We start from the raw sequence: 27,178 nt of genomic DNA, 5'->3' as shown, positions 1-27,178 counted from the left end.
GATAGATAGATAGATAGATAGATAGATGTTATTAAACTACTTACATTTAATTGAACGACAGGTAAGGTCCGCTGGACACAAACAATGTGAATACAAAAAAAGACACACATCAAAATGCACTGCTGATTGACATTGTGAGTGTGTATCGATTCCTATTTGCAACAGCCCCTCACTAGGTTCTTTGTTGATGGGCTCGATCGATGACTATCATCCGTTACGAACAATTATATTTCTACTCAGTTGTTTTTTTTTTCCAGTTTAAGTTTCTTTCAGTTTTATTAGATTAATATTTCTCAAAAGCCCAAACTATAAGTCTAAAATAGCAAGAAGTTCTAAGCTTTTTAAAGAGGGCGCCACTTCTGTTCCAATTGGAAAACTACTGTTGATTTAATTCTAATATATCGTCTCGTGTGTATGTTGCGATGTCATTAACAGGCATAAACAGACACGTCATTTATTTCTATAGAGGTCTGGATGTTTTAGATAAATATTTATATTCGCACCAATCGCAAGGCATCAGTTGAAAATGAAGACTAGCGGACGCTTATCTTTGGTTGCGTTGTGTTTACTTTCTTTCAATGAGTTCAACTTCGTTCAGTCAGCCAAGGAATCCGTTATTGGTCAGTAATCCTTTTTACACTGTCTTCTTGTTGTCATTGATACAAATACTGAGCTAGCCAGGAAAACCAGTGACTTGGCAGAATTTAAGTCATTGGTTAATATGCATGACTGAATGCATGACGCGTAGGACGTAATCATCTTCTTTTTTGAAGTAACGTCTGTATTATATAAGATAAGATAAATCAATATCCAAATGCGGAAATCAATAACTTCGAGGTACATGACTCATAGAGAAGAATACGCTAATTGTAATGATAGATCACCAATATAAACTAAATAGTTTTATAATTAGTAATCATTCTGGAATAATGTTTTTAATTTTATTTTATTAAGATGCTAGCATTATCCACCGGCTTCGCCCGTTGATTTTGTTCCCAGGCTATTAATTGTTTTTTATTTTGTTTTGTTTTTTGTCATGGACCCCTCCCATTTTATCTTACTTTAAACAGTATCATGAAATACAGTTCAAGGCTCCTCCATACATTGCTTTGGTCAGATCATTCTAGTATCTAGTAAATGGATTGGACCTGCTCTTAAATTTGAGTATCACTCTTAAATTTGAGTATCACTTCCTCAACCCACAACTCTGCTTCATAGCAAATAGGACCTGGTCTTATTAACAGTGATGTTTTGTTCACATTCAAAGTATTTAATATCCTCTATACCGTTATCAGCGATGGCATTTTACTTTATGATGGTTGAAATAATTAATAGAAATCATTTGTCAATAATAAACTTTCCATGATACAACTTTAACTACTGCTTTCTATTCCAATGTGTTTGAAAGTGGTGGTCATCAGTGACGTCATAGCGACCAACAACCAGAATATGGTTCCCATCCTCAAAGAGATCACAAACTACTTCCGCCCCAAAGGTCAATCTGGCGACGTCCGATTCGTACCTGTGGTCACCTCCAAGAACCTTACAGAGACAGTGGACATTGGTTAGTCAAAAACAAAGTAAATTGTGGGTGTGTTTGTATTGTAATTAACATAAATCACATATTCTATAATTATATATCATATGAATATCTAGAATATTCTAGATGACAGAATATAAAGCGTATGCTAATTCTTCATTACTGCCGCTTTAAGTTGTTTAATGGAGGTATTGTCTTTTTAAAAATGAATTTTAAAATGTTTTTCTTTTTTTTTTTATTCAGTGTGTGATTTATTGGCCACGGGGATGTCTGGACTTATTGACCTGTCAACACCAAAATTGTCTCCCTTGCTTCGTGCTTTGTGCCAAGACCTAAATGTGGCATATGTCCTTTTGGTGGATAGTTCTTACCACTTTTATATGGCTGACAGGTAATTGTTCTGTCCTATCAAGTTGACTAGATCTGTGTCTAGGATCTTTCTTCTCTACATTTGAGAACATATGATGCCGTGCGTTCATCCAGAAATGTAGATGACGCTAGCCGTTAGGTGGTGTTGTAGAGATGTTCACGTATGGTTCGAGATGACCGCATCCCTTTAATGAACCATGTGACCCGGGAAAGGATTTCACCCCCTGGCAGGATGAGGAATCGGCTCTTCACCAACCCCTCTGTCTGGAGTCCACCTGCGACTAGATGATCATTTAATCACACCCGTTTGGTCATAGGACACGGTCCCTTGAGCCAACGACACGAGTTCCCCCGTCTCGTGCGAGGAGGGAGGTCGAGCCCACGGGGGAGAAGGCCTCCATATGTCTATAATGTGCCACTGCTCCCGTGGGGGAGCCATCAACGCCCGTATTGGCCCCGTTGGGGAACAACGCAATGGGTTTCGGACTGGTTAGCAATCCTTTCTCACATCACCACCACGTGCAGGTACACTCGCTAGAGCTTACAGTGGTAGCTCACTGGGAGCCATGTTAGCTCTCGTTCTTGGCCTATCCACTTCCCCGGGCGGCCGTTTCCATGGAGGCGCCACGCTGAGGCGACGGGAGTATTTCCTCAGGTGGTGTCAGAAGTAGTGATCACTTCATATTTAATGTATTACTATGGAGGAAAAGCAGGGCCAATGACACTAGCTCCAGCTGGAATAACCTGCCCACTGTGCAGCCGAACATTCCGGGCTCACATAGGTCTCACCAGCCACATGAGGAGGCACAAAACCCCAGTGCAAAGCCCTTAGCCCCCTCTGAATGACAAAAGTGGTCATCATCGAACCACGATGGACAAACTATATATATATTAATACCGCATAACTACATACATATTATTAATTTCAGTATTTCAGCATTGTACAAAGGACACAACTCTATAAAGTCTCTAGAAAGACATTTAGCATGACTCCAATTCATGCAGTACTTGAGATCTTATTGATGATATCACGAGATGTGTCTTGGATGCTGCCTGGTTGAAAGATACAATCGAAGATACAACTAGTCTTGAAACTGATAGAACTGATGCATGCGAAGGTCTCGCTCTGTACGGAGACAAGCGAACCCTACAGAACACTGCCAGATACATGGACCGTGCTATAAGGGATTAATCCCAGTAGGGAGCCTTAGTTGCATGGAGGTTTACAAATGATCGAAAGATAACTTAACGATTCTTAGCTTCAACATGGCAGAAACCCGTGGTACATAGAAGGACAATAAGTTTGTTTTTCCTAAAATAAGCCTAGTCTCCACTCTGACGACAACTACAATTTGGTTGTGTGGTTCGCGCTCAGGACTGTCGTCACTATGGTCCAAATTCGAAGACTGTTCGCGACCGTATCTTCAGGAGATTTTGGCAATCATGTAATTATCATTATTTCTGGAGTCAAGTATGAAAGTATTGATTCAATGGTTAATATTTATATAAAAATCTTTATATAGATTCTAATTATCGATCTATATTATATATAAAAGAAACATTGATCTATGACGATATTTTGATCTTATTTGCTCACTAGGCTTGAGAGCAACGGAACTCATGTGGCTATTGAACCGGTCAGCTACCAGATGTTACAGATAGTAGTGGACATAGCAGAAAAGGAACAATTGAACAGTGTAGCTCTATTCTATGATGAAACCTTTGGTAAAAACATTATTATTTCTTAACTTTTTTAGCTGAACTATGAGGATTCTATTAATGTTTTAGCTTAAAATATTATAGATGAATTAAGAAATAATTTAATGTTTTAAAAATAAAAATGTATTTAAAAAATTCAAAGCATATTCTTATTTACAAAAATGAAAAATTATTTTTAAAGTAAGCATTTAGTTAAAAACATGGGCGTAGCCGGGGGGGGGGTTTGGGGTTCAAACCCCCCCCCCCGAAATGAAATCCCCCCCCCCCGAAGGGGGGGAGTCGGAATTTAATTACTGATTTTTTGCTTTGATTTTGTTTATTTTAGGTGAGTTTTTAATACTAAACCATCACTTGCCCCAGCACAACCAATGAGGTTTTGAGCTTAAAACCCCCTAACAGGGGGTTCTGAGTTTAAAACCCCCTACCAGGGGGGTTCGAGTTTAAAAACCCCTACCAGGGGGTTCGAGTTTATAACCCCTACCAGAGGGGTTCGAGTTTAAAAACCCCTACCAGGGGTTTTGAGTTTAAAACCCCCTACCAGGGGTTTTGAGTTTTAAACCCTCTACCTGGGGTTTTTGCAGTTAACTCCCCCTCTTCTATAAAACAAAACACAAAAAATGCAAACGAAAATCCACTAATTCCAAGAGCACAGTTAAGGAAGATTTTGATTTTAAAACGTCTCTAAAATTTACGATAAACCCCCTCTTCAATATAAAAAAAAAGCTAATTACACAATCAAAATGTTATGAGCGTAGCTAAATGGGTTTTGACTCAGATTTGAGTTTAAACCCCAATTCAGCGGGGTTTGAAGTAAAAAAATACCTTTTTAATAATAAAAACAAAGCAAATTATGCATTCAAAATGTTATGAGTGTAGTCAAAGGGTTTTTGAGTTTAAACTCCCCTCCAGTGGAGTTTGAAGCTAAAAAGTACCTCTTTAATATAAATAAAAGCAAATTACTCACTCTAAAATCTACGAGCGTAGCCAAAGGGGTTTTGAGTTTAAACCCCCCGCCAGGGGGGTTTGAGGATAAAAAATACATCTTCAGTGTAAGAAAAAAAGCAAATTACAGACTCAAAATGCTATGAGCGTTGCCAAAAGGGGTTTTGAGTTTAAACCCCCATTCAAAGGGGTTTGATGCTAAAAATACCTCTTCAATATAAAAAAAAAGCAAATTACACACTAAAATTATTTGAGCGTAGCCAATCCAATCGGGGGTTTTGAGTTTAAACCCCTCTTCTACAGATGGCTTTTTTTAAATTTTAAAACCCTTCCAGATGGTTTTGAGTTAAAGATCCCCCTACAGAGCATTTTGAGGTGGAAAACCCCCAACAGATGATTTTGACGATAAAACTTCTCTTTTCGATATAAAATCTAAAGCAAACTACAGTCACTTAATTCCAAGAGCGTATTCAAGAGAGGTTACACATTTTTACTAGTGGCAGGGATCCATTTATAAACTGCAGTGAATAGTCATCTGCCGAAATTGAAAAACACAAAATGTGGCTCAACAAAGATGGCTAAGACAGATTTTAGGAGTCAGTTATAGAGATCGGGTCTAAATCCTATGCCGAACTGGGAGTCGACCCATTAGTAAGATTGTGAGACAGCGATGCATGAGGTTTGCTGGACATGTTCTTCGACAAAATAAATTACGCATAAGAAGAGTTGCAATGATATCCTAGTACAACTTGACGCCACTCATTCATGGAGGTCCTCGTGGCAGGTGGGAAGAGGCTTCAGACATTACCAGTGACAGATTTTTATGGAAACAGCTTGACGTCAAATGCTCCGAACGGCGCAGTAAGAATATCACATTAGGTTTTTGAAATAAATCTTTTTAATAGCAGGAAAATGCACTGCAGATACCTTAGAATATGCATTTTGTTGGTTTTCAATATCAGAAATAGTGCTTGACGGCGGGGCTTCGCCCCGCGCTGGAGCTCCCCCAGACCCCATTGCTAGTAATGGCGGGGAATCTACAATTTTTCCACTAACTCATGGAAGAACCTATTCTAGGGCACAATAAACGTCTTCCGAAAGAATGAAGGATCAGAATGTAATAAAAATTATGTACACACACACATAAATACATATATTTTTTTTTCGCGTGGGGGGGGGAGAAAAAAAATCCCCCCCAAACCCCCCCCCCCGAAAAAAAATCCTGGCTACGCCCATGGTTAAAAATATATTTCTCATGATATTTTGACACTCTTTTATAAAACTTTACTTTAAAGCGAAAGTGGATGTAGAAAAACCTGGCTATTTCTTTTTGCTGCCAGATTGACGGGTGTGTGTATAGTGTGACTGGGAGAGATAAACCAACTGGGCTGCCTTAGTCTGCAAGAGCTTGAGTATCAATGTAAACTAGATTTCTTTTATTCAAGATATGACTCGATTTGAGTTGAAGACAGCTTAAAGTCGGCACAGAAATCTTTTCCCAGTTACACCCTTCCTTACCCTTCCCTACATGTCCATAAAAGAGATGGGACCAGAGTGTACTGAGCAGGTCTTGTTGTTTAAGCATGACAATATCGCTACAGTTGTAATGCAACCTCCAAATGAAACGAGCGAAGCACTTAATGGATTACAAAGATGTCAATGCTCTACTGACACTAGTCATTCTTTGTATTACTTTTGTTTTACTCCTGCCAGACATTCAAAACACACCAAGACGAGTACTGACCAATGTCCCTGTTCCTCACATCTACCTACCATTGTCTAACAACGCTAGCCAGACGGAGCAGCAGATCGATACCATGATCAAGATCAATATAAAAACAGTGATGGTCATCGCGGACAGGTTTAACGTCCAGAACTTTCTAACTCTTGTAAGTCAGCTGCTCATCCCTCCTGACATCTGTCAGCTGATTCACTAGCTCGTCTCTCCTGACATCTGTCTTTTGTTACACCTCTCATCTCATACACATTTCTTGTGTTCTTTTTATCCTATTAAAATTTAATTTAAAAGAAAATATAACAATATTAAAAAAAAAAAAAGCTTCTTTAAGGGGAAGAACTCCACACGTACAACTCTATATCAAAATATTGTAGAAATTATTTTCTTTCCTTTTCAATATCAAACAAAATAATTAATTACCAATAAAAAATTGAATAATTGGTTAATATTTATTTTATTCGTGTTTTGTTAGGTACAATAAATAATTGTGGAAATTTTCAACTTGATTCATGAATGGGTGTGGGAGAAATAACGTGTTCAAACATTTTAACTAGACTGACACACAGGCAGAGTGAGATGATATAAACTATGTCAAAAGTGTAGGCGTTATAAGGGGATTATAAAGTCACAGCCTTGTCTTTTTTTTTTCTTCATTTGATCTTGTCTCATCGAAGTAACCAAAAGTCTCGTCCTAGTGCTGAACTTAATTGTACTGGTATTTTTAGATCATGCAGCCCTTATCAATGAGCGTGAACCCCGGCGTCAGTGACTCGATTGGGTATTGAACTGAAATGCTCTAATTGAATTTGTTTAGTTGTCTACAGTTGGAGTCTGAATAACTATTCTCATTGCATGATACATTCCGGGCTCACATTGGGAGTCCCCGATTCAAATCCTGGTGAAGACTGGGATTTTTACTTTCGGTATCCACCCAGCTCTAATTGGTACCTGACAATAGTAGGGGAAAGTAAAGGCGGTTGGTCGATGTGCTGGCCACATGACACCCTCGTTAGCCGTGGGCCATAGAAACAGATGACCCTTATATCATCTGCCCCATAGATCACTAGGTCTGAGTGTGGAACTTTTTTTTTTTTTAATTATTTGTTCTAAGAGTATTATAAGTATAAAATAATGAATGTCATTTCTTGTTAACCTTAATGTTAACCTTAAAGTTAACCTTAATGTTTTACAACTTTTCCTTCGCCGTCAACAGCTAACAAGAAAAAGAATAGTCAACTTTGACCCGAATATATTTGTTCTAACCAAGGTATGCTATCTACATTTCTGTGTTAGCCCAATGAGTTTGAAGCTAAATAACCTAGCACAACATTCAAATAGTAACAAATAGTAACTATCGTCACCTTTACGATTTCATTGCTAGATGCAACAATCTTTCACAGTTTAGTAAGCTTCTAACTGTGCATAATGATTTGGGGTTAGGGGTTAGAGTGTAGATATAGTCTTAATGTGAACCCATTTGGCAGTAGACATGGTTTGAATGTGAACATCTTTGGAAGTAGATATGGTTTAAATCTGAATCTCTTTGGAAGTAGATATGGTTTAAATGTGAACATCTTTGGAATTAGATATGGTCTTAATTTCAACATCTTTGGCGGTAGATATGATCTTAATCACTTAATGTGAACTTGTTTACGATTCTGTAAAGTTGTGAATTATGCCCATAGATATTGTATTATTAGTCTTGATTGGGATTCCAATTCTCCCTAAGGGTATTTCGTGGACATATTTAGAATACTCGAGATCATTATTTGGATTATAAACACGTTTTAGTACCACTACTTTTAAAGTTAGCTTCGAGTTGGAATATTGTTACCCTGCATAGGAGATAAATACTGCTGTCTCTTCACTGACTACTGTGAACTTTATTAAATAGGCTTTTTACTTTTCACTAGGACGCCAAACTCAATTGTCCTTCATGTCAAGGGAATCTCAGACTGCTGCTAATGACGGCTAAACAGTCGACCGACGCACAGCTACAATTTATCGAATTCATGCGCACATCTCGTATCGACGCTGAACTGGAAACGGACAAAATCAAGGTAGTCGGAACTCTCTATTATCTCCCATGGTTTGTATACACATCATTGATTCTATTGATCAAGCTCTCCCCTAGGCGTGGCAGTTGATAGTCTTTTATTTGTGCAGGAAAAACAACATGAAAAAAACAACAACATTCTAGAGGCGAGATATGTTTATTAAAAACTTGGTAGAACCTGATAGAGGTATCTTGGTTAAAACAAAACACTGAAGGCATTCATAATAATATAACAATAATGCTGTACAATCATAGAATAATGTTATGTTTCAAAACGTTTCATTTCTGTTATTCCTGTAGCCAAATACATACGCTCTCTTTATAAAACCTAATCTTATTGGAGCTTTATAACATATTTCCCTTATGTATGTATATTATTTCCATTAAAATTATGGGACATGAGTCACACCAAAAAGGAGTCCACAGGGACAAATGACCGTCTGTTAAGATGGATTTGTGGCGTTATTTTTACATGTTTCTGATGCTCCTTAAGAATTGAAGAAAATCACAGCCTCTAGCCCAAACCTTCTGCTGGATGATGGGGGATGGCACCGCACAGGTTTTGAACCCGAGACCATCGTTATCCCCAAACGACAGTCCAAACCGCATTCCACAGAACTAGGCAGCCATTCCATGGTTTATGAATATATCCTTAATAAATAAATATATTTTTTACCATTCTACTGGCTTATCCTGGGTTGGGGGCCGGGAGCCATCACTCCACTCTCCGTCACTCCAACGCCCTGCACCCCAGGGGCGGGCTGGGTGTTAAAATCGGCCCGGGCATTTTTATACAATCCGGCCGACAAAGTTTAAATCACATGATATCCATTTCTAGTTCTACCTGTTCTCAGGATCATTCTGTTGTTAAGCTTGATAATGTATCGATAACTTATAGACTAATTGTATGCATACAATGAACTCTGTATCATTTTAAAAATAGAATAGGCGTTATGCAGGGCCGGACTTAGGCCACTGCAAGCATTTAGTGGGCCCGCACTTGCATAGGCCCCATTATAATTCTAGGTGTGAATTATTAAATTAAACCATTATAACTGATATATAAAAACAGGGTTTCCGAGGCCTCCTGATTTTCCAGGGCATCCCGGAAATCTCATGTAATTGCAAAATATATCCATAAAAGTCTTGGAAATCTCCTGAAATGATTAAAACCTCCTGAAAAATAGACAAAATTGTCATTTGGCATAGGGCCCCCAATTGTTAGGGCCGGCCCTGGCGTTATGTTTCTTTTAATCGCTAAAAGTGAGACTAAAAGGATGAAGCTTACTAGTAGCACTGACTATGGATGTAGACTATTACATTATTTCGAAAAATGTGTTAGATTAAATTAGCATTACACTGTATTGTCTGTAAAAGATTTTTGTTTATACACGACGCTCAGAGGGCTCCTTTTATAAGAGAATATTATCAAACCTTTAACAAGCTAATACGTGCCATAGTGGCATTCATGAGTTCCTTTAGGTTGCCCTATCGGCCCATTTGGGTACCAGCCCACCGGGCATTTGCCCTAATGCCCATATAGCCAGTCCGCCCCTGCTGCACCCTATGAGAGTAGGGAAGCTTGAGTACTTTTGTGGACAAATGACACAATGACTCAGTCACACAAAATATTTCTTCAACAAAATGTTCTTGTGTCAGATTCGTTTGTGTTGGTGAGGATAAAGATTCTATTGTCATCATAAGGTGGACGAAGCATATGTCTACGACGTGGCTAGGTTGGTCATCGACGCTGTAGATTCTCTGACTAAACTGGGCATTGAAGTAGACACTTTGAAAGACCTGGACTGCAACAACGAGACACAGACGTCAAATCCAGACCACGTGATTCAAAGCCAGGCGCTAGTCAGTGCTGTAACTCAGGTTAGCGATAATACAATCTTTAAAAACTTAAAACTAATTAAATGTATACCAATCTCATCAAATTTTAGATCTATACAATGATTGCAAAGATACTTTTATTGTTGTTGTTTTCTGAACGAGCCAATCAGCTCTCTCTTTTTCTTTTTCTTTTTCTCTCTTTTTCTCTCACTCTTTCTCTCTCTCTCTCTCTCTCTCCCTCTCTCTGTATATGTATGTGTATGACTGAGATCTAACTCAAGACAAAAATATTTTTATTACGCTCTAAATTACAATTAAAATTCCTATGGACAATAGAACCAAATATACAAAATGTTTCCGAAATGCGGCCTGTCTGACATAATCTAACGCTAACCCAATCAAATATACATTCTTGTGTAGGCTCATTGTCCGGGGTATCTTATAAAGTTACTGTAAAGTACCATACAATAACCAGGATGTATTCTTCCAATTATTTGTATACGTCACTGTGGGTAACGATAAAGAAATCTTGGAACTCTTACCCTTCTGTTATTTGGTGTTCAATTCTTGGATAATAAAAAACTTTATCTCTCTATGTATTTGATCATTTTGTTTACCATTGATCCGAATCAGAAACCCCATTGGTAGCGAACCAGGCTGAGAACTACTCCCATAAACCACGTGAAAGGAAGCGAGCAGTGTGTTCTTAAGGTCGCATTGTCCCCGTACATCACATGTACCAGTTCTCTCTCTATCAAATTCTTGTCCCGATCGTCTTTCATGCAGAACTCGACATTCATAATTCATACAGAATGTGGTCGATTGTCTCTACGTCCTCGATGCAGTGGGGACACTCTGTGTCGTAGTTCTCTCGAAACCGTCCGAAGTAAGCTTCTTTTGGACAGTGACCGACTCGAAAGCGGAACTGGGCTAGGGCGGCCTGTTGCGCACGATTAAGTTGCCACCACGCATCCTTTTTGTCTGGTCTACTCATTGCCCTGTGGAGCTAAAGGCCCTTAACCGAAGAATCCCAGCCACGTACCAAAGCGCCAACAGTTCTCGGCCAGGGACCTCACACTTTGGAATGTGCATGGCTCATCACGTACGAGTGCCCTCTTGACCGAGGTTTTTGCGAGGTGGTCGGCCTTGTTGTGGCCAACCACGCCACAATGGGCGCCACAATGTAACGTTCACACCGAACGTAGAAGATGCTCCCCGATCGCGAGGAGGTCCTCACCTTTCTGACACCTTCACATAGCCCTTTGAGAGCCTCTAGAGCGGACATCGAGTCGATAAATAAGACTACGTTGTTGGCTGGCGCAGTCCCGTTACTTATTTGTTCCTCCATAGAACAGGGAAAGAAGACCTGTATTTAGCACAGGCTATGTAATAGACCTACCTCGAATCAGATCTCTCTATTTTATCATAAATTCACCAGTGCTGATCAAATAGGCCACAATTTTGTTAAATAGATGATCAATTTACCCTGGGTTCGTTTCTGAGCTTTATGTCAAGTATCCATTTGGTTGAGCGGCACAATAAATTTAAATAAAATGTTGACAGTTTTTTATTGGGATTGTTTTCCAAAAGGTTCTGTTGACGTTTCAGAGTTCAGTTTCAGGTGTTTTCGGTGCGTTGTCATGGAAACCAATGGATGGTGTTCTGAAGTACAACCTGTCCTTAACTGTGAGCGAAGTCTTGTTTGAGCAGGGCATACAGAAGAGCAAGGTCCAGATAGCCGAATGGACACAGACTGGGCACCTGAAAATGTCTGTACCAAGTCTCCTCAAAGTACAGCTGAGAAGGCACTACAGGGTTGTGACAATACCAGGCGTAAGTTTCTGATAAACCTGTACAGGGTTGTGACAATACCAGGCGTAAGTTTCTGATAAATCTGTACAGGGTTTCTGTACAGTGTTGTGACAATACCAGGCGTAAGTTTCTGATAAACCTGTACAGGGTTTTGTGTGTGTAAGTGTTTCAGTGTGTGTGTATGTGTTCATGCCCACTTCCTAGTTCTGAAAATAACGTATTCCTTCCAAAAGCTCAAAACTTAAATCCGCAGGTCATCGATGTTTGTAAAAACTAGAAATGGCTAACCTTTATATTTCGAGAAATGCCCATAAAGACCTACCTAGCACCTATATATAAATATAATTAAACAGATAAACAAATTTAATTTTTTTGAAATGTTGACTTATAAGAACTAAATCTAAATGCTGATAATATAAGATGTCCTAATTAAGCAACCTTCCTGTCCTGTAAGTATCAGCTCAGGAACCGAGCCAAAAGAAACATGGCAGGTTCCTCTAGCACCAAACCAAATGCCGCCTATACCTGCGTTGTATGTGTACGGGAATGTCTTTCCAGAGCAGAGCTCTACAGTCACATGAAAAAGTGTTCCACGAGATGAATCATGGTTGCTCTACGACTGATGGAGGCCAACCACAATAAAAATTGTTGATAATCTAGATGGATGCTGGCATCACTTACCCTTAAGTTTAATGAAACATGTATCAAGATACTGTCTGCACACGTGCAGGAAAGATTTGCTGGTACCAATATTAGTGAACTTAACTTCCATTACCAGAGGAAATGACAATGAAAATCAAACAATCACTTTTATTGTTAATATTTCTAGCAAACTTGTTTCTTTCCCGACATTAAGTTCCATGTTACATTGACATTCAGAATCAGTTCCCCCCCCCTTTCCTCTCTCCTCAGATCCCACCCTTTGTATATAAAAGTACCAATGATTCTGCCTCTGTCGAATACTCAGGCTTCTGTATTGATCTGCTCGAGAAGATAGCTGAGTTGGTGGACTTTGACTATTCCATATACGACACTGATCAAGTGGGCTCTGTGGACGACACTGGACAGTGGTCTGGGGCGATTAGAGAGCTAATTGATGGGGTAACGAAATATTTTAGAACTCTAAATATGCATTTTGTAAAGTTCTATTTTATCTCTGCTTTTAAGTTTATTTTTAGTTATTTATGTACTCATGGTATTTGTAGGAAAATAATCACGTGACTTTCTTTGAAATAACTTCGCAATGTTTGTAGTTTATTACCAAATGCTACGCTGGATGGGAAGCCTGCACATAGTAATCAACTCTAGATCTAGTGACTTAACTCTTTCTCTCCGTAATTATTTACCACATTCTAGTGCAGTGATTCCCAAAGTTGTCTATATAGACCCCCAGGGGTCTACGAAGACTTCCAAGGGGTCCACGAAAGTGAAAAAATAAATTGGGTGTCTATGAGATGTCTACGGGGGTCTACGATAATAAATTTCATTTAATCATGTTGGGACTTTAATTTTCACATCCCACTAATTTAATTATTTACTAAACTAATCTAAGATTTGTAGGCCTACCTTAGTTAATCCTTTAAATATGTATCATGCTATTCAAACGAAAAATTGTAGCATTTAATTCCAATACTTATTTCACTAGCGTAATTTTGTCTACATGTAACTAATGTTAAACAAAAAGGAAGACTGTACAGCGTTGATTATTTAAAATTGGGATTCATTCTTTCCTTGTCAAATAAGCGATCCTCCAGCGTAATTGGTTTCATATCGTCATAAAACCGCTTATTGCCTGGAGAGGAGCCCATCAAGATATTCTTGAACCCGGAGTACTAGTGTGAAATTTACTTGTGAAGCAAGCAGTGGTTACGTCCTATAGTCCTAGCAGTACTGGTGTGATATTTACTTGTGTAGCAGGCAGTGGTTACGTCCTATAGTACTAGCAGTACTGGTGTGATATTTACTTGTGTAGCAGGCAGTGCTTACGTCCTATAGTCCTCGCAGTACTGGTGTGACGCGAGCATGCTACTCTGCCTCATCGTGGCGCTCGTGTGGAAACGGCCATTAGAGGAAGTGGTTAGGCTAAATGGGTAGCAAAACAAAACGTCCCGTGAGGGTGACCACTGGTAGGCGAGAGTCGACCCATTGCACGGAGCGGAGTTGAAAGAGAGCCCTTATTACGAACCTGTCGATAATCCATGCGCCGTTCCTCAAGGGACCGTTACATTAAATGGCGAGATCCCAATGGTTAGCTTGGTATAACGAAGGAAAATGGTGGAGGCTCCCGGTGCTCTCGGCCTTCTGCCATGTTCATCCAAGCATGCATCCGGGGCCAAAGGCATCAGAAACAGCAATGCCTTACATAGGCATTGACTTGGGTCTCTCCCAGACAGAACTGTGTTCACAAAGTTGTTTTTTTTTTTACTGTTTGACGCTCAAGCATGTTTTTTTTCAAACTTAGAGCTCGAAGAGCCTTCGGCTCAGCTCTTAAGACGATCAAACGGTACTGGTGTGATATTTATTTGTGTAGCAGGCAGTGGTTACTTCCTATTACTTCCTAGTGTGTCTTAAAACGAATAGATATTAATTAAAAATATCGTTTTATCCCGTGCTTTTAAGAATATACTGTCACTAATTCAGTCACAAGAAGCACTGGCACTTGATTTCCAACATCAATTCGGTACAAAAACCAAGCCATGTTTATGTCATCTCCCATTTAGCTCGAGCCTGTCACACAAGTCCTGGGTTGGATCCCCATACTAAATGAAATATAGATGTTAAATGTTTTCTTGGAGGTTCAGCGAGTGCCTATTTAAATTATTCCAATAGCGGATTCCAGCAGTGGTTGATTTTGAAACCAATACGATGCCAATGCCCATACATTCTCATCGTATTACCTCAAAACCATCCATTCGAAGTTTGTTTGTTTCTTTGTTTTCTTGTGGTGGTTGATTTTGAAACCAATACGATGTAATGTCCACTCATTCACATCGTATGACCTTAAAACCATCCATTCGAATAACTTATTTTTTTAAAAAAGGTACGATCTTTACATTAGAGTGTCTGCATTTAGATTGCTCATTTTTGTCACACACTAAATTTGTCTTATTGGCTGGAGGGGGGCCGACCAATATGTTCTTGAACCAGGGCCCACCAAGATGTTCTTGAACCCGGGCCCACGGGTACCTTGCTACGCCACTAGCAGGGGGTCTACAGAAAAGCAGAAAACATGGCAAGGGGTCTACGAGATAAAAAAGTTTGGGAACCACTGTTCTAGTGGAATCAACGTTGGTAAGGTCAGTTAGGAGAGAAAGAGTTAACACTGGCTTGAGGGAAAGATAATGCTTTGTTCACAAGGAATATACATTCGTCTATGCACAAAATTAAAGAGTTTCTTGATAAAGAGTATATTTTGGATTTTCACTAAATTTATACGTTACTATCTAGAAAATATATTATTGACAGGAAAAATAGAAACAATTCTTTAAAAAAAAACAAAGCTTATTAAGTGTGATTGTATCAATTAGCTTGAATCAGTCTTGTAATTAAATTTGTAATACATCTAGACTCTAGACCAGTGTTTCTCAAACTGTGTGCCGCGGCACACTAGTGTGCCGCAGAAAATTTGCAGGTGTGCCGCGGGAGTTTTTACTATTAAATTTTCATTTTACGTTGCGACGACATCCCCACTTGCAACGACCAGTAATAGAAGTGGATCGCTCCATTATGACGGAAAGGGGTGTTAGCTATTCAGGTTATGGAATTGTCCACTATACATATATTATTATAATGACTAAAAGTTGGCCGCCTTAGCACACGCACAGCAGTTCTTGAATTGGTAACGATAATAATAAGCGATGTGTTTCATGTAAATTTGTTAGGTGTATGCTAATAATAACAAATTATCAATAAGCCTTATTCATTGTTATCCATGGAGAAATACGTTAGCAAGAATGAAACTGCGAAAGTGTTAAATGAAAAGCAAGGAAGAATACATCGGATATGGTTTCATATCTTCTGGACCTGAAGATTCTCAATTGCCATTCTGTCTGGTCTGTAATGCAACTCTGTCGAATGAGACGCTTGTTCCAAACAAATTAAAGAGACACTTGGAAACAAAATATCCAGCTGTAAAAGCGCAACCAAAGAAATACTTTGAAAACATCAACGCTCAACAAAATAAACAAGCTAAGAAACTTACGAAGTACCTAAAGCTGCCAGAAAAGGGATTGATTGCACGTTATAAGGTTGCTCAGTTATAAGCAAAACGCAAGAAAGCACACACAAAGACTGAATCAGTCATTGCACCAGCTTTAGAAATAGTTGATAAAACTATCATTGGACCCGATGCTTCCGAAAAAGTTAAAAAAAGTTCCTTTGTCAAATGATAGTATCTCGCGCAGAATTGAAGACTTATCGTCAGATTTACAAGATCAAATCTGCGAATACTTCGACGTGACTGACGATGAAGTGTCTCTGCTGTGGTCTCTTCAAGTTGATGAATCCACTGACCTTAGCGACAAAGCCCAGCTGCTAGCTTTTATTCGGTTCATAAAAGATGAAAAAATGTGTCAACGAATTCTTATTTTGCAAAGACTTACCAACTACAACCAAAGGCGAAGATATTTTCAAAGTGGTGAATGAAAACATTTTGCTCTTCAAACTACAGTGTCAGCGTTTGCACCGACGGCTGTCCTTCCATGCAGGGAAATAGAAATAGATTCGTCACTCTTGTGCGTCAAGAAAATTAAATGTATTAGTTGTTCACTGCATGATCCACAGAGAAGCTCTTGCCTTCAGATCTTTGCCGAAAGATTTGATGTCTGTTCTGGATCAAGTGATTGAAGTTGTAAACTTCATCAAATCTCGACATCCCGACTTTTCTCAGAGCTTTGTGAAGCAATGGATTCAGACTACAAATGTCTCCTGTATCACACCAACGTTCGTTAGCTTCCAGGGGAAAAGTGTTAAAGCGTGTCGTCTAACTCAAGGCTGAGCTGATTTCATTCTTGGAGACTGAAAAAAAAAGACTTTGGATTTTCTATTCGTGACGAGATCTGGTGGGTTAAGGTGACATTTCTCTCTGATTTATTTGACAAATTAAATTAATTGAATTTAAGTCTTCAAGGACCATCAGAAACCATCATCACTGCATCCTCAAAACTGAAGTCATTTGATGAAAAATTGTCTTTGTGGCAAAGTAAGATCTTGAAAGGAGTCTTCGCTTCTCCTACTTACAATGAATGTGCTTCAAATAAAGAAATCACCCCCAAAATTCTGGACACTTTGACACACCTGCAGTCAGCATTGCAGCATTACTTTCCAACAGTTGGAAGTAATGAGTATGGATGGGTCAGCTATCCATTTGGAAACAATGAAGATACAAATCTGACAACTGAGAAGCAGAGCAGCTCATTGATTTAAAAAACGATGCAGTTCTTAAGTCAAGTTTTGCCGAGAAAAGCCTGTTTTGGATTTCAACAAGTTATATCCTGCAATCAGTTTAAAAGCAATCAAAATAATTCTTCCATTTGCATCTTCATGGTTTTGTGAGTTTGGATTTTCAGCACTGACTGAAATAAAATCTAAGAAAAGAGAGAGACTTCTTACAATAGACGATGAAATGCGAGTTTGTTTGTCGATTTTGGAGCCTCGATTAGATCGCATTTGCTCTAAAAAAAACAGACACACCCTTCACATTAAATGTAATACTTAAAAACGGGTTAAATCTTTTTTTCTTTTTATTTTAAAACAACTGTTGCTCTTCGTGGTGTGCCGCAAAATTTTTGTAGTTTTTGTACTGTGCCGCCAGACAAAAAAGTTTGAGAAACACTGCTCTAGACTAACAATAATAAATCTCAATGCACTACGATCCTAACCATTGTCTGGACCAGTTTGGAAAGTGAGGGGGGGGGGGGGGGTTGAAGAAAGAAAAAAGCTAGTTGGGTGAATATTACTCAAAGTATAAAGGGGAGTAATTCAACTTGTACCACCACATCTGTCAGGTAAAATGTATTTCCCTTGATTGATACCAAAATAATAATAATAATAATTACCAATAGTTAATTAACAAACTGGTTAATCTTTTAAAAATATTTTTTTACAGGCAAAAGAAATAATTGTGCAAAATGGCAACTTGATTTGGTGTGGCAGAAATGACGTGCACCAACTTTTTATCACACATACAGAAAGACAGACAGACAGAGTAAGTTGATATAAGCTTTAAAAAAATCACACCAATTTTAAACATTTCTTTATTTAGAGGGCAGATATTGCCGTTGGACCCATCTCTGTCATGAATGAAAGAGAGACGGTGATTGACTTTACAGTGCCTTACTACGACTTGGTGGGACTGACCATCCTGATGAAGAAACCCAAAGTGGACTACTCACTGGTCAAATTTCTCAGCGTTATGGATGAGGAAGTCTGGGGGTGCATCATTGGTGCGTTCGTCCTGTTCAGCGTTTTAATTTGTGTGTTTGACAGATTGAGTCCTTTCAGGTTGGTAGAAGGTGTTTGAAATATGAACTTATATCTTCTTATAGTAACTTTGAATAGCTTTTTACATTAACTTTGAATTGCATTGTTCTTGTTCTGCGGACAATGTTAAATGCCTTTTATTTTTTGCCTGTTTAAAGACAAATCCTTAGCATTACATTTTAAACATAACCATGGGGGCCCGCAGGATTTTTTGCGGGGGGGGGGGGGGTGCAAGTTGCCACCAATGGCTCAAAGCCATAGCTTCAACCTTTTTATCACAGAGAATATTAAAGAAAAGAAATGGTGCACCTTCGCCCCCGCACACAGACCCACACATACCTATGCAATATTAAGTTCACAGTAATAAATACTTGTTTCATGAAATTAAAAAACAAACAACTAACATGTGAACAAACTGTTTAATGTACATGTTGGTAAGTTTATCCGTGCTGCCCTGGCATCCCAACTGTCCATCAAATAAAATATAAACGTTGCCAAAAAGTGTTAGTACTATTGAAATGCTTCTCGTCACGATGGACAAGCCGGCGATGAACGCTTATCTGGCAGTGCTGATAGTCTTCTTTACGTTGCAGCTCTTGCATCGTTTTAGGATGTTGACAAAGCAGGTTGAACTGAGCATTATTATTGCTTGAAATGTGAGACGTTAAGAAAGAAACTAACGAATCAAGAGACGGAATGTAAAGCCGTCTTCTGTAATAACTCCCAAAATCCAAACATGTGGTTTTGGCTCGGTGTGTCTGTCGACTGAAAATTCTCGGCAACATCAACTCAATACCCGATACCAGATTTGTCTGCCAGTAGTCTCGCCTTTCTGAAGATGCATTCTCAGCATGATGAAGTTGGTTTTTTGATTATGTCATTAATGTGACTGCTGGTGTACTATTAGTCGGTACTTATGCTAAGATGAACAGTCTGCAACATCACAGAAACTAGTTCAAGAAAAGATGAATAATTGACGACAATTAAAAGACAAACCAGAAACAGATGAGAAGCAGCCACTGATTACACATGTGCAGTTTGTCTGGTTTCACTTAAAGCCGTTATTTTAAAATACGCCAAACCGTCAAAGATCTTAAAGTTGTGACTTAAAGCGCGAAAGAATTTGTATTTCTCAATTCATCGTGTCTCACTCAAAGATGTAAATTTAGCACCAACGCTCTAGCTTAGGACAATTACTGTTACGGAAGAAATAGATAATGTTCTTGATGACACCAAAAGCATTACGTATATCTTAAACGTCATTCAGGTCAATGATAAAAAGTTTAAGTCTGTGGGACGCGCAACGGACAAGGTCTGCTTTTGGATATTTTTCACGAATCCTTGCCTGGACACTGTTCTGAATGCTAGTCATCACGGGGCAGCCATATTAGCCTTGGCCGACTATATTGTCCATGTGAAAATGTACATAATGTATTCGCTGACCATGACGTTAGACACAGAGACAAAACCATTGAATTCTTTCAAGTACAATCGCCATCAACAAATCCAACGCTCAAACACATTTGTTCAGTGCCATAGAGATCTGCAGTTTCTACCACCAAACTACAAAGACAACGCAGTTACTTCATGGTGCTGCTGCTGCTTGTATGTTTTTGTTTCCTGCTGCTGCCAGTCGAGACACATCAAGGTTTTGTCTCAGACTTTCTTAGATTTCTTCTATCGTAAACTGGTGGACCTGTTTCACCTGCTATTTTATCGAGCGCTAACACTGACTGCAACCGCATGACGTAAATTCTTGTACCAAGAAGACTGCACTCTTCAATCTTGTTCAAAGAAACTTTCACATAGATCAAATCAAAAGACAACTGACAAGAATTTTTCCTCCAAGACAAAAGAACAACAATAACACCAACAAAACTGTTCTCATATTCTAGGCCTTTAATAAATATAATAACTATAATTAGGCTATGTGCAAATGAAAACAAAACGTCACGACTAACGTGATATAATGATATATAATAATGATTGAAAGCCTGTAATAAAGCGCACATGGTCGGACATGAACTACAAATTAGCTTATTCTAGTTTATTACAATAATAGCTTATCTTTTTTTAGCCGCCCCCGAAAGGGGAAAAGACGCTATTAGTTTTGTTCGAAATGTCTGTCCGTCTGTCCGTCTGTCCCGTTTAGATTTCGTAAACTAGAAAAGATATTGAAAATCCGACATCACAATATTTTAGACCATTCAAAGTTCTGATGCAACGGCTACTTTTTTTTTTTCTGAAAGCGAAAAATCTAATTTTTAAAATCAGTTATGCAAGCAGTTTTTTAAAGAGAAAAAGCTAATTAGTATGCATTATAAGTTAGACCTAATTTAAAATGAATAGTAATCTTATAAACTTCATTTTTGTAAACATTTTTTTTTAATTGCGGATTTTTTTTATTTTTTGGGGGGGATTCGAATAAGAGATTGAGCCTTTACAAAACAATTGGATCAATTATAAGACATCAGTTAGGCCAAGGGAGGCGCGGTGGCTGAGCGGTAAAGTGCTTGGCTTCCGAACTCGGGGTCCGGGTTCAAATCCTGGTGAAGACTGGGATTTTCAACTTTGGAATCTTTGGGCGCCTCTGAGTCCACTCAGCTCTAATGGGTACCTGACATTAGTTGGGGAAAAGTATAGGCGGTTGGTCGCTGTGCTGGCTACATGACACCCTCGCTTATCGTAGGCCACAAAAACAGATGAACTTTACATCATCTGCCCTATAGACCACAAGGTCTAAAAGGGGAACTAGTTAGGCCAGGTTCACATCTAACTTTACATTCACTTTCACCTATCCTTTGATCTGCGGGACCGTTGGGGCACTACACAAGATCTGTTAACCTTCTTTCTCAATTCTTATCTCTCATTTATCATTGATATAATTTCATTAGCATATTCTTTCTGAAAATATTGAAGCCTGCCTGGATGGACCTTTTCGGGGGCCGATTTTGAGTTTGTGTTTCCACACAAACTATCTTTTGTAACCTTGTTAATTTTATTTCAGTGAAAGCACTAGATCTACATGTTAAGTTGCTTCCTAGCAGAAGTTAATTGATTTAAAGGTGTAAAAAACTGGCTGACATATGGCTACTCGGAATTCAGAGATGTGCACATACATAGCCAGCCATCAATTCCTGATAAGCCTAGGCTAGTCTACTACAAATGTACTTCATTCACCAGTGGGAGCACTACTTGTTCGGTTGCTACTTAGATTTAAAAAAAACAATGGAAAGAATTTGGCTATTCAGAATCCAGTAGGGTGCAAGTGCATCACCTTGCGCCCCCCTGCGGGCGCCTATGAACATAACTCTATCTTACGACCAGATTTAGTTTTTGTGGCTAAGTAATGACAGTCAAATTAGTCCATGCAAATTCAACATCCCATTTATTTAAAACTCCGAGTCGTTGAGAAAAAGAAAAAGACATTATTCTTCAATCTCTACATTAGCTCGAAGTTGTTTTTTGTCTTTTCAGGCAGAAATTAGTTTTCTGGATTTAGATACAAAAATTTTACCCTAGAATGGAAGATAAAAGAAAATGCATAAAACATTGACTTCTAAGAATATTGAAAACGTTGTATAAGGTTTCCCCTCGATGCCTCTCACTGTCTAGTAAAAGTCATGACAAAAGTTACAAAATGTATCTATTAGTAATAATTAGTACACATACCAAGCTGGTCAATCATAATAATATTAGAAGAGGTTGTTCCCCAACCTGTATGGAGTTTCGGAGTTAGCTAAAAAAAAAATAATTTACAATTTAAAAACATTTTTCTTGTTCCAGTTATCAAAACCGGAAGTCCCAGTGGCGAGGTGAAGGGGAGGAGCCTCGTATATTTACACTAAAGGAAGGAATTTGGTTTTGTATGATGTCTTTAACCCCACAAGGTAAACTCAAGGATACGTTTATTCAGCCTCCAATATAAAATGCTTGGTCCTAGCTGACAGACTGGCTTATCACTTAGTTCTCCCTTGGTCCTAGCTGACAGACTGGCTTATCACTTAGTTCTCCCTTGGTCCTAGCTGACAGACTGGCTTATCACTTAGTTCTCCCTTGGTCCTAGCTGACAGACTGGCTTATCACTTAGTTCTCCCTTGGTCCTAGCTGACAGACTGGCTTATCACTTAGTTCTCCCTTGGTCCTAACTGACAGACTGGCTTATCACTAGTTCTCCCTTGGTCCTAGCTGACAGTCTGGCTTATCACTTAGTTCTCCCTTGGTCCTAGCTGACAGACTGGCTTATCACTTAGTTCTCCCTTGGTCCTAGCTGACAGACTGGCTTATCACTTAGTTCTCCCTTGGTCCTAGCTGACAGACTGGCTTATCACTAGTTCTCCCTTGGTCCTAGCTGACAGACTGGCTTAACACTTAGTTCTCCCATGGTCTTAGCTGACAGACTGGCTTATCACTAGTTCTCCCTTGGTCCTAGCTGACAGACTGGCTTATCACTAGTTCTCCCTTGGTCCTAGCTGACAGACTGGCTTATCACTAGTTCTCCCTTGGTCCTAGCTGACAGACTGGCTTATCACTTAGTTCTCCCTTGGTCCTAGCTGACAGACTGGCTTATCACTTAGTTCTCCCTTGGTCCTAGCTGACAGACTGGCTTATCACTAGTTCTCCCTTGGTCCTAGCTGACAGACTGGCTTAACACTTAGTTCTCCCATGGTCTTAGCTGACAGACTGGCTTATCACTAGTTCTCTTTTGGTCCTAGCTGACAGACTGGCTTATCACTAGTTCTCCCTTGGTCCTAGCTGACAGACTGGCTTATCACTAGTTCTCCCTTGGTCCTAGCTGACAGACTGGCTTATCACTTAGTTCTCCCTTGGTCCTAACTGACAGACTGGCTTATCACTAGTTCTCCCTTGGTCCTAGCTGACAGTCTGGCTTATCACTTAGTTCTCCCTTGGTCCTAGCTGACAGACTGGCTTATCACTTAGTTCTCCCTTGGTCCTAGCTGACAGACTGGCTTATCACTTAGTTCTCCCTTGGTCCTAGCTGACAGACTGGCTTATCACTTAGTTCTCCCTTGGTCCTAGCTGACAGACTGGCTTATCACTTAGTTCTCCCTTGGTCCTAGCTGACAGACTGGCTTATCACTTAGTTCTCCCTTGGTCCTAACTGACAGACTGGCTTATCACTAGTTCTCCCTTGGTCCTAGCTGACAGTCTGGCTTATCACTTAGTTCTCCCTTGGTCCTAGCTGACAGACTGGCTTATCACTTAGTTCTCCCTTGGTCCTAGCTGACAGACTGGCTTATCACTTAGTTCTCCCTTGGTCCTAGCTGACAGACTGGCTTATCACTAGTTCTCCCTTGGTCCTAGCTGACAGACTGGCTTAACACTTAGTTCTCCCATGGTCTTAGCTGACAGACTGGCTTATCACTAGTTCTCCCTTGGTCCTAGCTGACAGACTGGCTTATCACTAGTTCTCCCTTGGTCCTAGCTGACAGACTGGCTTATCACTAGTTCTCCCTTGGTCCTAGCTGACAGACTGGCTTATCACTAGTTCTCCCTTGGTCCTAGCTGACAGTCTGGCTTATCACTTAGTTCTCCCTTGGTCCTAGCTGACAGACTGGCTTATCACTTAGTTCTCCCTTGGTCCTAGCTGACAGACTGGCTTATCACTAGTTCTCCCTTGGTCCTAGCTGACAGACTGGCTTAACACTTAGTTCTCCCATGGTCTTAGCTGACAGACTGGCTTATCACTAGTTCTCTTTTGGTCCTAGCTGACAGACTGGCTTATCACTAGTTCTCCCTTGGTCCTAGCTGACAGACTGGCTTATCACTAGTTCTCCCTTGGTCCTAGCTGACAGACTGGCTTATCACTGATTCTTCTTTGGTCCTAGCTGACAGACTGGCTTATCACTAATTCTCCTTTGGTCCTAGCTGACAGACTGGCTTATCACTAGTTTTCCCTTGGTCCTAGCTGACAGACTGGCTTATCACTTAGTTCTCCCTTGGTCCTAGCTGACAGACTGGCTTATCACTAATTCTCCTTTGGTCCTAGCTGACAGACTGGCCTATCACTAGTTCTCCCTTGGTCCTAGCTGACAGACTGGCCTATCACTAGTTCTCCCTTGGTCCTAGCTGACAGACTGGCTTATTACGTCTATTCAGCCTCCAATATAAAATGCTTGGTCCTAGCTGACAGACTGGCTTATCACTAGTTCTCCTTGGTCCTAGCTGACAGAATGGCTTATCACTTAGTTCTCCCTTGGTCTGGTCTTAGCTGACAGACTGGCTTATCACTAGTTCTCCCTTGGTCCTAGCTGACAGACTGGCTTATCACTAGTTCTCCCTTGGTCATAGCTGACAGACTGGCTTATCACTAGTTCTCCCTTGGTCCTAGCTGACAGACTGGCTTATCACTAGTTCTCCCTTGGTCCTAGCTGACAGACTGGCTTATCACTAGTTCTCCCTTGGTCCTAGCTGACAGACTGGCTTATCACTAGTTCTCCCTTGGTCCTAGCTGACAGACTGGCTTATCACTAATTCTCGGTGGACGAATAAACACGAAAATTATTAGGGCGGAGGGATGGGGGGGGGGAGATGTGATACTCGAATTAACGAGCCGTTCCAATTCAACTTAATAGCTACTCTAATTCGAGACCCAAGGAAATGAATGGAGGAGAGTTTCATTGTGGGGTTTTCTATTATTATTATCGTTCGAAAAAAAAAGGAAGCGGTCCAAGAAAAATAAAGAGCCTTGGGCCAAATAAACAAGGGATAGCCGGTTTGTAATGCTATTACTATTTACATAGTAAGGAAAGCAATTTTGCACCATAACAGTATTGAACAGAGCGACATCATAGTTTTACAAAATAATTAAGTGCACATTACAACAGCGAATAATTAAAATGCACTTAAATGCAATTAAAGGAATTTTGAGAAAAAAAAAAGTCATATGGCAGTAATGGCACTTACAAACATGTTTAAAGAAACATACTAAATTTGACCAGTGCGTACGATGTTGATCTGTTTACAAGAAATACATTGTTCCATTTTACTTATTGAATTTAAAATGAATCTGTTGATGTTTTTGTTACATTGTTTGGTGCTCTTGAGCTTTTTATCATCTCTTTTCGTCATTTAAATGTTTAAAATTTGCTTCAATATTTCTTCTAGGTGGCGGGGAGACGCCCAAGGCTCTCTCTGGTAGGCTGATAGCTGCCACCTGGTGGCTATTTGGTTTCATCATCATCGCAACCTACACTGCCAACCTTGCGGCTTTCTTGACAGTCTCTAGGCTAGAGACTCCCATTGAGTCACTGGATGACCTGTCAAAACAGGTCAAAGTTCAATACGCCCCTGAGAACGGGAGTATGGCCATGATTTATTTCAGGAGAATGGCAGATATAGAAAGTATGTTCTATGAGTAAGTCCTGGCCCAAAAATTGATGACATTTTGCCGAATTTCAATATTTAATTAATCTTTGAATAACTTTTGTCCATGTGAATATACTTTGGATACGTTTTATTTCATCTTTCTTGGCTTAGTTTATCTGTGACAGTCTTGAAGCATTCTTATTTTAATCCCATGTCATAGGATTTGGAAGAATATGACCTTGAAAAGTGAAAACATCGGGTCCATAGACAAGGCGCAGCTTGCCGTCTGGGACTACCCAGTGAGCGACAAGTACACTAAGCTATGGGACACCATGAACAAAAACACATTTCCGGTCAACGTCGAGGCAGCCATTAAACGTGTGGTCAATGAAGACTTCGCATTTATAGGTGGGTACTGATCCTTAAATAGTAATGACCACATCACCACGTGAGCTTACACTTGGTCATTGTGTGACTAGATGCACGCCTAGAAGTTCGTATGAACTAAACAATTCGAGCGTGACATAGCGGCCTCGGGTGTGATGGTATCTTTTCCAAGATTACCTTATAACAATAGGGGAAACATATTTTTTCATTCTTTCCCTAGTTCTATAAAGCGCTTGTATCAGACATCCTATAAAAAATTCGATATCACAGTATCTAGTTTCTAAAAGAAACAGCTTATAGACCGGTTATTTTGCTCTTAATAACAAATTAACTAATGAATGTTAGATTTTTAAAAAAGGAACATTATTTTTTATCCCACCCCATTCCTCCATAATCTAAGAAAAAATCCTGGTTAATCCTAGTGGAGTTATTTTTTAAATCTAATGGTAGGGCTATAGAGCCAGATCATAGACTTAAATATATCTAGACTGGAAACCGGAAACAAATTCTTATCCGCTATTGATCTATTCACAGACCTAAATATTTATATTTTTTTAGGTACGTAACTCTTTTTCTAGCTCTAAGGGAAGTCGCCCCAATCAATCTTTTCTGTCTTAGAAAAGTAATGATCTTTAGTTTTCAAAGTTTAGAAATATGGAAAAATAATTTCTCGGATTTTCTTTAGATTGGGCTATTAATCACATAACTATATATTCACGTTAATATATGAAACAAAGCCATTTCCTGTTAGTTTCCATTGAGATAATGTTTCAAAAATCCTAGATCGAAATAATTCATGTCTGTTGATTTTAATAATCTTATGTACATTGAAATAGATTGATTACCTAAATCTTTCTAGATTATGTATCTAAAAATTGCAAAATAATAATTATGAGACGAGATTACTCTTATTTTTGATGTTCAATTACTAGATCTAGATCTAAAAATTAAATTATATATTAGGGCC

The 27,178-nt window shown here is 39.4% G+C and overlaps 1 protein-coding gene across 1 annotated transcript in view; it reads left to right on the top strand.

The window, feature by feature from the left end:
* The first annotated feature begins 233 nt into the window (after nucleotides 1–233).
* The window catches only part of LOC106060445 (ionotropic receptor 25a-like), a 32,647-nt gene continuing 5,702 nt past the window's right edge, over nucleotides 234–27,178 (top strand). The window contains exons 1-14 of the mRNA XM_056024028.1: nucleotides 234–620; nucleotides 1,409–1,564; nucleotides 1,784–1,931; nucleotides 3,510–3,634; nucleotides 6,284–6,459; nucleotides 7,522–7,575; nucleotides 8,222–8,368; nucleotides 10,069–10,245; nucleotides 11,812–12,036; nucleotides 12,928–13,116; nucleotides 18,278–18,516; nucleotides 22,282–22,385; nucleotides 25,624–25,873; nucleotides 26,045–26,232. Coding sequence (XP_055880003.1) covers nucleotides 527–620; nucleotides 1,409–1,564; nucleotides 1,784–1,931; nucleotides 3,510–3,634; nucleotides 6,284–6,459; nucleotides 7,522–7,575; nucleotides 8,222–8,368; nucleotides 10,069–10,245; nucleotides 11,812–12,036; nucleotides 12,928–13,116; nucleotides 18,278–18,516; nucleotides 22,282–22,385; nucleotides 25,624–25,873; nucleotides 26,045–26,232 — 2,272 coding nt within the window. The 5' untranslated portion in view covers nucleotides 234–526. The remainder of the gene's footprint in view (nucleotides 621–1,408; nucleotides 1,565–1,783; nucleotides 1,932–3,509; nucleotides 3,635–6,283; nucleotides 6,460–7,521; nucleotides 7,576–8,221; nucleotides 8,369–10,068; nucleotides 10,246–11,811; nucleotides 12,037–12,927; nucleotides 13,117–18,277; nucleotides 18,517–22,281; nucleotides 22,386–25,623; nucleotides 25,874–26,044; nucleotides 26,233–27,178) is intronic.

Source organism: Biomphalaria glabrata, chromosome 1, assembly GCF_947242115.1.
Source record: "Biomphalaria glabrata chromosome 1, xgBioGlab47.1, whole genome shotgun sequence".
NCBI classification, from domain to species: domain Eukaryota; kingdom Metazoa; phylum Mollusca; class Gastropoda; family Planorbidae; genus Biomphalaria; species Biomphalaria glabrata.
Note: the sequence above shows the minus strand (reverse complement) of the source record. Positions and strands in the feature narration are given on the sequence as shown.